Source organism: Myripristis murdjan, chromosome 20 (genome assembly GCF_902150065.1).
Source record: "Myripristis murdjan chromosome 20, fMyrMur1.1, whole genome shotgun sequence".
Lineage (NCBI taxonomy): Eukaryota > Metazoa > Chordata > Actinopteri > Holocentriformes > Holocentridae > Myripristis > Myripristis murdjan.
In genome coordinates, this window is record NC_043999.1 from 14,439,716 (window position 1) to 14,452,098 (window position 12,383).

General features: G+C 43.4%; 1 protein-coding gene across 1 annotated transcript in view; it reads right to left on the reverse strand.

Annotated features, from left to right (window-relative positions):
• The window catches only part of arfgef1 (ADP-ribosylation factor guanine nucleotide-exchange factor 1 (brefeldin A-inhibited)), a 61,340-nt gene that overhangs the window by 7,787 nt on the left and 41,170 nt on the right, over positions 1 to 12,383 (reverse strand). The window contains exons 16-31 of the mRNA XM_030078839.1: positions 11,651 to 11,856; positions 11,406 to 11,490; positions 11,100 to 11,265; positions 10,236 to 10,387; positions 10,001 to 10,129; positions 9,667 to 9,825; positions 8,908 to 9,052; positions 8,636 to 8,726; positions 7,721 to 7,761; positions 7,404 to 7,573; positions 6,646 to 6,797; positions 5,265 to 5,437; positions 4,054 to 4,214; positions 1,571 to 1,701; positions 555 to 684; positions 264 to 399 (exon numbers count right to left, since the gene is read on the reverse strand). Of these exons, the coding sequence (XP_029934699.1) occupies positions 264 to 399; positions 555 to 684; positions 1,571 to 1,701; positions 4,054 to 4,214; positions 5,265 to 5,437; positions 6,646 to 6,797; positions 7,404 to 7,573; positions 7,721 to 7,761; positions 8,636 to 8,726; positions 8,908 to 9,052; positions 9,667 to 9,825; positions 10,001 to 10,129; positions 10,236 to 10,387; positions 11,100 to 11,265; positions 11,406 to 11,490; positions 11,651 to 11,856 (2,227 nt within the window). The remainder of the gene's footprint in view (positions 1 to 263; positions 400 to 554; positions 685 to 1,570; positions 1,702 to 4,053; positions 4,215 to 5,264; positions 5,438 to 6,645; positions 6,798 to 7,403; positions 7,574 to 7,720; positions 7,762 to 8,635; positions 8,727 to 8,907; positions 9,053 to 9,666; positions 9,826 to 10,000; positions 10,130 to 10,235; positions 10,388 to 11,099; positions 11,266 to 11,405; positions 11,491 to 11,650; positions 11,857 to 12,383) is intronic.

Consider the following 12,383-nt stretch of genomic DNA (forward strand, 5'->3'; position numbering starts at 1 on the left):
TAGCCATCCAAAATTCATGTGCATTGTTACAGTTATTTATTGGTAAGTCTGTTTGAACACTGTGGACTAGCTGCTTGTGCAGGGTCCTGTTCAAATTTCAATGAAGGAAGGAAAGAAGCACATCTGACAGGGACATGTAATTTTTCACTGCCAGCTGAACATTTACAGTGATTATCTCTGTATATTTATTAATATTTCTACTTAAGGTTTATTTACAGAAAAAATGTGACAAGAGGAGAGAGAACGGGCTGCTCCATGCTCACCTTGCTGCACACACCAGTAGAGCTGAGCCAGAATGTCGTCCAACAGGACGTCGTTCAGAGACTCAAAGTACTGGGTGAAGACGTCACAGATGGCATAAAGTGCGTGGTTGCAGGTGGTGGTCATCCACTCCGCTTTCTGAGGGCACAACAACGCACATGGAGAAACTCAGTCGGAGCTGTGTCCATGAACATGAGAGCCAAACACTAGAATATACTGTCTTTGCACAGCTGATGCAGGTGACAGACAGGAAGCGTGGTGCAGGTCTGGAGGCTGAGAGGCCTGTAATGTACCTCAGTTTGTTGCTCAGGCAGCTTCATGTTGTCAAAGATCCTGAAGACAATCCTGAACAGGTCCTGCCACCAGTGCTTCTCAAAGGTGTGGCCGTAGGTCTTCATCACTTCAAACATCACCGTCAGGCCCCTGAGAAACACACACAAGCAAACACACATAAACATCTGTCTTTCCATGATGCTGCTGGGAACAAATAGCAGCAATCACCCAAAGCAAGTTTAATACTGGAAAAAAACAAAACAAAAAAAACAGCCTGTAAACCTTCAACAATCCAACAGTCTTCCTCTTACATTCTGAGAGTGCAACTCCATCTACTACATCTTTGACTAGTTGTGTCATCATCTATGAAAATGCTTCTTTAAATAGATAATGGAATATAGATTAGATTGGAAAGCATATCTTCCTGACCAAAGGATGTTTTTTTGGTAATAATATACAATTTTGTATGGAATGGCTTATGACTGAGCTATTTTAGGGTGTGCTTTAAAATAATTAACTGGCTAACTGTAGCTTACAAAACAAAGACACAGCAGTGGGACTGTAGGGAAACTACGCTGAGGTTCTAATGGTTCGACCTTTTCATGGTTTGGTTTGCATCATGCTGTATCTTGAAAAACTGAACTGCCTCAGAATTCAAGTTCATTCTTATTAATAATAATAATAAAAAAAAAACATACCCGTGATTCAACAAATTGACTTGAATGGGGCTTTTGCCAATGATTTGCAAAGGTTGTGCGATGTAGTAGCACAATGTTTTAGTATGCAGGTTGTGGAACAGCGGGCGTTTTGTTATCGTTAATCAAACGCCATGTCGAATTTCACAACTCGCCACACATCAACGGTTCATTTAACTGGGGACCGCACAATCGTGGTTTTGGTACAAAATCATTACACCCTTAAACTATACTGATTTTACTGTCTTTACAAACTCGGTTAATGTATGAGTTTTCTGGTTCATGAAAATCGAAGTTCTCTGATGGAGCGTGAGGCATCAGGCGTGTTGAACCCGGCCTACCTGGTCCTGACATCCAGTTTACACCTGTTGATGATGCAGGAGAGCTCGAACAGGATGGGAAACCACCCCCGCACCCACACACGGTCCTCAGGCGCTACATTCATATCATCACTGGTGTAGTCTTTGAAGGCCTGCCAGAGAAATAAGAGCCACGTTTACTGTTTCTGCCTCAAGTGGGAATTAGCCCTCCTACACCAAAACATACACTATATTACCAAAAGTATTCGCTCACCCATTCAAATGATCAGAATCAGGTGTCCTAATCACTTGGCCTGGCCACAGGTGTATAAAATCAAGCACTCAGGCATGCAGACTGTGAAACAAGACATTTGTGAAAGAATGGGCCGCTCTCAGGAGCTCAGTGAATTCCAGCGTGGAACTGTCATAGGATGCCACCTGTGCAACAAATCCAGTCCTGAAATTTCCTCGCTCCTAAATATTCCACAGTCAACTGTCAGCTCTATTATAACAAAATGGAAGCGTTTGGGAACAACAGCAACTCAGCCACGAAGTGGTAGGCCACGTAAAGTGACGGAGAGGGGTCAGCGGATGCTGAAGCGCATAGTGCAAAGAGGTCGCCGACTTTCTGCACAGTCAATTGCTACAGAGCTACAAACTTCATGTGACCTTCAGATTATCCCAAGTACAGTACGCAGAGAGCTTCATGGAATGGGTTTCCATGGCCGAGCAGCTGCAGCCAAGCCACACATCACCAAGTGCAATGCAAAGCGTCGGATGCAATGGTGTAAAGCACGCCGCCACTGGCCTCTAGAGCAGTGGAGACGCCTTCTCTGGAGTGATGAATCACGCTTTTCCATCTGGCAATCTGATGGACGAGTCTGGGTTTGGAGGTTGCCAGGAGAACGGTACATTTCAGACTGCATTGTGCCGACTGTGAAATTTGGTGGAGGAGGAATTATGGTGTGGGGTTGTTTTTCAGGAGCTGGGCTTGGCCCCTTAGTTCCAGTGAAAGGAACTTTGAATGCTTCAGGATACCAAAACATTTTGGACAATTCCATGCTCCCAACCTTGTGGGAACAGTTTGGAGCGGGCCCCTTCCTCTTCCAACATGACTGTGCACCAGTGCACAAAGCAAGGTCCATAAAGACATGGATGACAGAGTCTGGTGTGGATGAACTTGACTGGCCTGCACAGAGTCCTGACCTGAACCCGATAGAACACCTTTGGGATGAATTAGAGCGGAGACTGAGAGCCAGGCCTTCTCGACCAACATCAGTGTGTGACCTCACCAATGCGCTTTTGGAAGAATGGTCAAAAATTCCTATAAACACTCTCCTCAACCTTGTGGACAGTCTTCCCAGAAGAGTTGAAGATGTAATAGCTGCAAAAGGTGGACCGACATCATATTGAACTCTATGGGTTAGGAATGGGATGGCACTTCAGTTCATAGTATGAGTAAAGGCAGGTGAGCGAATACTTTTGGTAATATAGTGTACATAATACCACATATACTGTACCTCCCCCGATATATGAACACATAGTCTTCCTCGTGGTTTAAAGATCTGATACAGTGTTTTCTCGCTCTTTCTGGTGTCGGCAAGGAGCAAAACGCTTGCATTGTTTTTGCCTCAGGCTTAACAGTAAACCTATGCACGTTCAATAATACTGATCATGTGAGTGGCTTTCGATGAATCACATTTGGACACATTTCTGTACATCTGATATTCTGTGTGCATGATAATGTAAAGCGATATGGGGCAGGTCTAGTGAGGCGCACTTGCAGGGCTGGGTAAAAACCCTGATTTTCTGATTAATCGTCATCTTCATTTGAACAATCAGATATCGATTTTTATCCTGAGAGCAGTGTTTTCAGTGGATGTGTGAATATTTTTGCTAAATGTTATTTGTAGCACCTCCCATCCTGCAGCTGTCTACGAGCCGATGGAAACTCAGCTGATATTACAGCTCAAATTACAAGTTTTGAATAAACACATGAATGATGGCTGGAGATTCCCACAAAAGGTGTTTTGTTGTATTTAGGATTTAAAAACCATTAGGACAAATACGATTTGGTCAAAATCAAAACTGGCACATATATATAAGATGCAAAATTGGTATTGTAACTGGAATCTCCCTAACTGAACTGATATGAGAAGGAGTCAAATCAAAATTGGTATCAAATCAAATTAGGACTTGAATTGGAACTGAATCCAAATAAGAGCCAATACCCAGCCCCACAGAGTGCCAGTAACACACATTTTGCACAACATGTTTATAATAGGTTAATTCATACATTTTCATATGTTAATTTACATATTTATTAAATATTTTCATTCTTTTTTGATTTTAAGTTGTTGTTGCTTTTGTTTCCCACCCTCTATTTGCTCTTGCTTTGCTCTTACTTATGTCCCAGCCACTGCTGCATAATGTTTCACCAAGTTTCATTCACTGTTTCATCAACGCGACTCCATGTTTCACTCGTGTTAGTACCCCTGCAGTAAGAGACAAACTGGTGCACAGACCTGTGGCCTGTCAGAGACGTATTTGGCGCAGTGTCGGATGAGGCGGATGGCCTCCATGCTGGTGTCTGGGAACGAGGCGTTACAGGCAAACTCTGAGAGACACTTAACGGCGTCCTGGAAGGAGTCGATGGTGGCCGCAAAGTGCTTCTCAAATACATTCGCTGAGAGATGGGAGGAGGGAGATAAGGACAGAAGACAGACGTGGGCAGTGGGAGATAAAGAGAGAGATGAAGGGAAGGGGTTTAGAGAGAGAACAAGCCTTAAGAGCAAATCCAACACCTGCTGACCAGAGGAGGGATGCTAGCCTGTCAGTCAGGATAAGAGCAAGTACATAATGATACAGAAGTCTCTGAGCTGAAATAAGAGATTAACAATTCATGTTTCTTCCTCTTTGTTTTAATCTGAGCGTGAGCATGTTAAGTCTGGCATGACAAAGTATCACTGAATCCTTTCACATTCCTCAGTTCACCAAAATGAGAAATAATCTCTGGCATGACAACAGAAAAGATCTGAAAATTTGCTGGATGATGTAATAATTTGTCAAAATGTATAAAAATATCTCTTTACAGGTGCTGAAAATAGTGCAAAATCTGTGAACATAGTTAATTTCAAAATAATGTAATAACATTACACTGGGTTATATTAACAATAAAAAACAGGTTTCACATGTCAACTGTAAAAATTCACTTTTCCATGACTTTCCAAGACTAAAGTTTTGAATGACATGTTGACCGAAACTTTAAACACAACTGTGATCCAGGTGATTTTTTTTCTTATTTTGTTTTAAACGGAGGCTGACAAAATTCCATAATATTCCATGTCTTGTCCCAGTCATCTAAATCAATTCTAATTAAATCTAATTAAATTCCCCATCTTTCCCCATCTCTGAAAGAGACTTCAAAATTCAGTGACTTTCCAGATATTCCATAATGTTAACCGGATCTTATTACATTAAGAGCTGTCTTTCTTTTATTCTTATCATTTCCTTTGCAAGGTAATACCATTATTTCTTACGAAGCAATAATCCTCTGTAAATGTAATAATGTGATGATATTATACAGCAATTTACACCCCTCTATTTGACCATTTCTGATCTCTTTAGAAGGATGTTTCTATTACAAGTTATTATCCAGTAGTTATATTGTTTGTTGCTACAGATCTCATGAGTGCGTGCGTGTGTGTGTGTGTGTGTGTGTGTGTGCTGGACTTACTGACGATATGGCCCGTGGTCTGGAAGGCCAGCTCTACGATGCTCTCATCCTGGTCAGAGGCGGCCAGGTGGAAGACAGAGAAGATGTTTTTCCAGCCTGAGCGGATGTTTCCTGCCTGGGAGTTCACCATCTGGGCTATACAGCGAACCACCATGTCTCTGATGGTGGGAGACCTGGAGAGACAGGGAGAGTTGGAAGTAGAAGAGGGACAGAAATAAGAGAGGTTAAGTTTGAGGAGGATAAATAGGTTGGCAGGGAGGAGAGGAAAGCACAGTCAGAGCAGGAGGAGTAGGAGGTGACAGAGGAGAAGAATGAGGTGGGGATGAAGGTGAAAGAAAGGAGGACGCACAAGAATAAATCAACTGAGATGAAAGATTCATCTCTGCACTGATGTCAATTAGCTTTAAAAGCACTTGCCCACATTCTCAATCCCATTTTCAGGCAAAACCATTATTCCAGCAGTCTCGCTAATCTTGGCACGATGGTTTCTGACAGCAACTGTTGCCATAGTGAAGAGCGTTCCTATTTTTGCTCAGTAGTTATGAATGAGAGAAAAGGCTGTATCTGCTTAACTGCACAAAACAACACACACACACACACACACACACACACACACACACACACAAACAAGGAGGAGGGCAGTATGAGTGAGTCTAATGGACACACTGCGCTGCAGGGTTTACGTGGCTGCCTGCCATCTCCACTCTGTTGAGGCTCTCAGCCTGTTCAATCTGTGGGTGGATTTATACTTATACTGCTACTCCTCTTTCGCGTCAATGAAAAGTGTGCTGCAGTAAAAGAGGTTGCCTTTTGACATGCCGCACAGAGACAATTACAGCAGAGAATATTTAGGGGAATCAAACTCGTCTGATGACTGCTCACAATTCTGATTCTATTCAAGACAGATTTGGACCAAACAGGAAAAGAGAGAGAAAAAAAAAGGTTTTGTTACATAAATTCAGTGAAAAGGTGATGCAAACAGACTGAAACGCTTCAGTCAAAATGTCTGCTTGCTGCTCGTTCCAGAGCCAACAACCAAATAATATGCTTACTCTCTGTTCTGGGGGAGAGAGAGAGAGAGAGACAGAGAAAGAGGGAGAAGGAACAAGACAAGAGATTGAGAGCAGCTAGAGGATGATGGGAGGAGGGGGTGGTGTGTTTCTGGCAGACTCTGATTCAGAGTGTGTCTGCAGCCATGTGAGAGACAGCACTGAAAAAGGAACCACTCTGTGCCACAATGCAGGCCATGTGTTTGAGCCAGCAGCACTAGAGACATACATGGCACTTAGCACCACAAACAGATGCACACACACACACACACACACACACACACACACACACACACACACACACAGGCATATGTGCAGCTTGTCTTCTTTACCTGTTCTTTTTCATGATGTGCTCGAAAGGCCTCAAGAAGTCTTTCTGGAATCTGAAGTTGGCCAGCTCCCCCTTCTCTAAAAATTTCATGGACAGTTGCCGGAGAGAGTCCACTGCAAAGATAGCCACGTCTTCATTGGGATTACAGCCAACCTTGAACGGAATGCGAGAGATAATAAATTTCAACACTGCTGGTAACATCGTAACACTTCATAATCCCACCCATTTTCTGAAATGCAGCAACTCGAGCCCAGCGTGGCTTTTAGAGAACAAACAGTACCTTCAACGCTGCCTGCTGCTTAAAAACAGGCCTCTCTTGGCGCACTTGAGAAACAATCTCAAAAGGGATATGTGATTTCTTAAAATCCACTTTCCAGCGTGATGAAAGGCTACTTTGATGATTTGCTCTCAAACGCGCCAGTTTACAGCTTCTCACGGAGAAGCAGATTCTTGGTGAGAGAAATGTCCTTGAATACTCCCAAGTACCAGTAAAGTCCCAGAAAGCTTTCCAGGCTGTTTATTTTAATCAGAGGCTGAAGTGAAATGGTAGTGGAGAAGGCGGGGGAGAAAGGCAGGACAGTCTTATGCACAGAGAGAAGACAAACCTACCCATATTGTGGAAATTAAAACATTTTTGGGGTTCTCAATATTACTGACAATTAATCCAAACTGCCTGTGTATCATTGTCGTTATTTAGAAAGACCAGGCCAACCACCCATCTGGCTGAACTTTTCCCTTCAGTGACCAATTCCCACCCACCTTGTTGAAATGGTCTCCGATGACCTCCCAGATCCTGGACCACTGCAGCCTGATGCGGCCCATGTTGTAGTACGAGATCTCCACTATCTTCTGCAGGCTGAACATACGTGGGTGTGTGGGCGAGGCCAGCTCATCCATGGACACAGCACACAGCCAGCGCACAAAGTCGACTGATAAATGGATAGAGGACGTTGGCAATGAGCAGAGAATAGCTGAATGGATTAATGACTCATGAGAATCAAAGAAGCTGGAATGCCCCTGGCCTTGGTGTGATACTATGTGGTGTGATACTAAGTGGTTGTATCAGCCGGACTCACCTATTGCATTACCATCCAGTCTGGTAGAACCTGTGAATATCCTGAAAGTGGAAAAAATATGTGACAATATGTTTATTTAAAATCCTGGTGACATTTTTAGACAATAAAGATGAGCAATTTTGCAAAAACGAGAGAAAGATAAGCAGAGTGGAACTCGTTCTGATTCAAACAGAGAGAGAGAATATAAATTCATATATATTGCCAGAAGCTGCCATCTAGCCACAGTTACTATTCATCTGACTTTGAGCACGTTTGTGGCAATGTGGCTGCAAAATAGTTTCCTTTTGCATAAAGAAATAGTTCCCCTTCCCACTGTTGTTCTGGGAAATTGTCGTCTTGGGAACATTTTGTCCTTCTTCACAATCTTCACAGTTATTCCAAAAATTAGACCCGACACAATACTTTGATCATTATGGCCCATTATGTTATGTTACTCACAATAATTTTGTAAAACATCATCCAAGTCGAACACAATACTGCCTTGTCCGTCCATGTTTTATCGGAGATACTTCAGATAATAATTCATCTTCACAATGAAAAAATAAAAAAACAACATGCAGACAGAGCACAGTGAAGATCCCTACTGTAATAGCTGACCAATAAACTTCATATGCACAGACAGGGTGTTAAAGCACAACCACCTAGTTAACAAACAGTGCTGTCCTGAATTTGTCACTTGTCGACCACTGTTTCCCCACAGGATTTCACAGTGCCTTGGGGGTTGGCATTTCTCTGGCTTATATTGTTGTCATTAACAGGACAGCATTGCAGCATTTTTTTTTTTTTTTTTTAACTGCACGGTGAAGGAATAAACTAACTCTGGTTTAGATAGTGGCCAAGATACCAGTTCCCAGGCTGGTATCTTGGCTGATACCATGTATTAATATTATATAGGAAACCGTGGCTGTACCGTACCTGTCCACAGCCACCACCACACTCTGAGAGCTGGTCTCACCGATGGACTCCTGGATGCTTGCAATCTGCTTACGGTCCACTGTCCCTCCAACTGGAGATCAGAGCACAGGGAACATTACATGTCTCATAATAAACACACAAATGATCTACAGGCTGGTTTCACAGACAAGGACTAAGCCTCAAAAGGAGTGACTTATGAAATAAAACAGGAATGTGACACAGGACTTGGTGTACAGTGGCGATGTTTTGTGTATGAATGAATGAGCACAAACCTAGACCCAGGTACTCGTCATTGCTCTGCTCCTTGGTGCTCGTGATGAAGCCCTCTTTGCCCCTCACCGTCCCTGAGATGTAGCGCGCCTTCACCCCCGTACCGATCAGCTGAGCCAGCTCCAGCTGACTGATGCACTTCATGATCTGAGGGGAAGCACAACAGAGGCATATTCAAAGAGACAAAAATCACAATAAAAACAAATACTAACTTGGACAGGGAAAACAACAAAAGAGGGAGACAGAACAGAAAAGGGAGAAGCTAGGAGATACTAAGACTGGTAAAAAGGCCGATTACAACAACAGACTCAAATTAAAAATGGATAGTCATGTTGAACCACTCTAATTAGGGAAGCCCCTAATGCATGAAGTGAAAATCCCTTCTCATACCAGCTATCTTGTGTCACCTTGCAACCATTATCAACAACTGTTCAAAAACTGTGTCGCTTGGTGAACGAATATCAGTTACTACTGTGATTAATTAAAGATAAAAGATTTAACTGAATATTTGAATTATTTTTTTCACACAATGCTGTTTTTCCCAACATCTTTTAAAAGGAATAACACGTTAAGAGGTTGCTAGTCTGCTTCACAGAAAAAAGAAAAGAAAATACATACAATGGGAAAACTAGAGGAAGAGAAACAGAACTGAAAGAGAAGAGGTGGGGTAAAAAATAGAGGGTTTTGTGAGGATGAACAAAGAGCGAGAGAAAGACAGTTTTAAGAGACGTGAGCAGACACAGTGGTGCGGATGAGCAGACCTCGTGCCAGGAGTTGCCCAGGTAGTTGCCATCTGTGTGGGCCACAGTGATGAGGGTCTTGATGGTGTCAATGTTCTTCTGCTTCATCTCTGCGATGCCAGAGCTGGCTGTCAGCAGGGTGAACCTTGCCAGGGCCTGCACATATGCATCCCTCTCCAACTGTGTGAGCGTGAGAGAAGAAAAAAAAAAGAGACAAGAGTGTGAGAGCACTGCAGCTGCCATCATGTTCCACAATTAAAATCTGTTCCACAGTTACAAATGTATTTCTCTGATATCGGTTCCTGTTGAAATGTCGCCTCAGATGGATTTCCTCCAACTCAGGCTACTGGAGTACCTGTATGGAGAAGATGCACGCTATTCTGATCGCACAGCGGATTCCCTCCAGGCAAAGGGAGGCCACCTCAGTGTCGTCACAGTCCTGAAGTCCCACACTGAAAGCAGCAAGGAAGGGCGTCCACGCCAGCTGAGGGACAACAGAGGAACGAGCTGTCAAGTTTGCGTCTGTAAAAGTGTGTGCGTGTGTGTAAGGGTAGTGTTTGTGTGTGTGTGTGTGTGTGTGTTTGTGCCACCTTGAACATGGGCCTGACGTGCTCCAGATGTGTAGCGCTGGTGAACGGAGCCTGGACGTGACTGACAGCCTCCATCAGAGCTTTGGCCGTTTTTGCCATCTGCTCCATCTCCAAGTTGTAGAGCAGACGCCTCTGCTTCTCACTGGCCACACCTGAGAGGAAATCAACACACACACATAAAGTGAGCTATTCACAGCAACCAACCAGGAAGAAAAACACTGCAGTAGTTCAGTTGTCAAGGTATCAAAAGAAGTATAAACTGTCTGGAGACACAATTAAAATTCAAACATTTCATTTAAAGTGTTTTTCTCAACAGCTAACATGAGGATGTCAAACAGCGAGTGTATTTAGTATTGCATATTTGCAGAATGCTTCAAAAATACTTTTGGTGGTGTGCAAAACTCTTGAATGAATTCTTAAGATGCTGCCCTATCTTTGTTCCTGATGGCTTTTATGAACTGCATTTCTGTAAGAAACACGATGCAGCCGATCATCTCCAAACGCAGGGGTTACTTCTGTCTCTGATATTTCTAACACAAATAAATTTTACAGTTACATGTTAACTGTGCAGACAAATTTTTGACCCTTACGGTAGATTTTGACTTTTGCTGACCAATCAGCAGTTCAGTCTAATCAGCTTTAATCTAACAGATTTCTGATGGCTTCACACAGCGACAAAGACATCAGTGTATCAGACATATTACTTTAGATAATATCTTGTAATGGCAGCTCTGACTGAGATCCATTACCTCTTCAAACAGGGATTCAATTCTGGCTGCGAACGAAAACTCGTCTTTTGACACGCTTAATTTCAGAGTGTAATGAGACTGTTGCTGGATCACACCCAGTGGTGTTGAAACTCACTCTGCTTGTTGGACTTGATGGTGAGCTCTTTCGTCTCCTTCATGGCAATCTTTTTCCCCGCAATTTCGTCATAAATGGCCGACAGGTACTCCTCGGGCAGGTCTTTGCTGTCGTTGATGCCTCGGTTCATCTTGATGTACTGCTCTTTAGTCATTTTATTCTTCACCTTTGCGGAGCACAACAACGATACGGGTCAGATGATGCTTATGCAATCAGCGTGATTTATGTTGCATAGGTGTCTAAGGAAATGACTGCTGTCAAATCACATTCCGGGAGACAGCTTGCTCACTGAGGTGAACTGCTTACCTGTGGACTGTGAAGGTCTGTTGTCAACATAATGATGGAGTAGGCAAGGACATATGCAGTGTCAGCACTAGCAAACAGGGTTTGCCTGGAAAAACAGAGTGAGGGGGAGAGAGGCAAAGCAGATTAATAAAACAGCATGCTGTATATGGGTCACAGAATAACAAGTTCAGCTATTTCGATCGACTGGAAGTTTTGGTAGCTGGAACCGTAAAGATCACAGGTGACGTCCAGAGATCTCAGCTCACCCCTGGTTGCATTCCAGGTATCTAGCAGCAAATTTCTCCATGAGACGGTCTATCTTCTGGGCTTCCCCAGGTAGCCGAAATCCCTCCAGGAACATCCGCAGCGCAGAGACAAAGTCTTTGCCCTGGAAGTCCATTTGGTCCACGTAGGCATACATCACTTCTTTATTAAAGCGGTCATTGTCCCCGAGGAACTCCCCCACTTGAGTCTAAGAGAAAGAGAGGCGTATAGTTCAATTTACATCCACAATTTGTCAACAGTACAAATTCAAAGTTGAAAAACTGAGTTTCAGCTAATAATTCTCTCATCACAAGTGGTGATACATGGGAGAAACGTCAACTTCAGCTTTCACCGGCATGAAAAAGTAACTTATTTTCCTGCCTCTTCAGCCATTTCCACTAAAAGCTGAGTGTGAGAACGGCTGTCCCAACACGCATCTGATCTCATCTGTTTGCTACCGTCATTCACTCAGTGTCTGTGTGGATTAGATAAACACATGCGCACTTGCTTGTCTCTCCACTCTATCAGCCACCACTGTAGCGCCGGTAGATGTGATGGCACTTGCTCCGGAGCAGATGTTATAAACGCTCTTTAATGCCGATTACCACTGCGCACAGACACCCTTGAGGCCGTCCAATCAAAGCAGTATGCGCTGCTAATTAAAGTAAACATTTACACTGATTATACGACTCTGAGTCAGACTGGGTGGGTGGCAGGGTAATATTGGTGGACAAG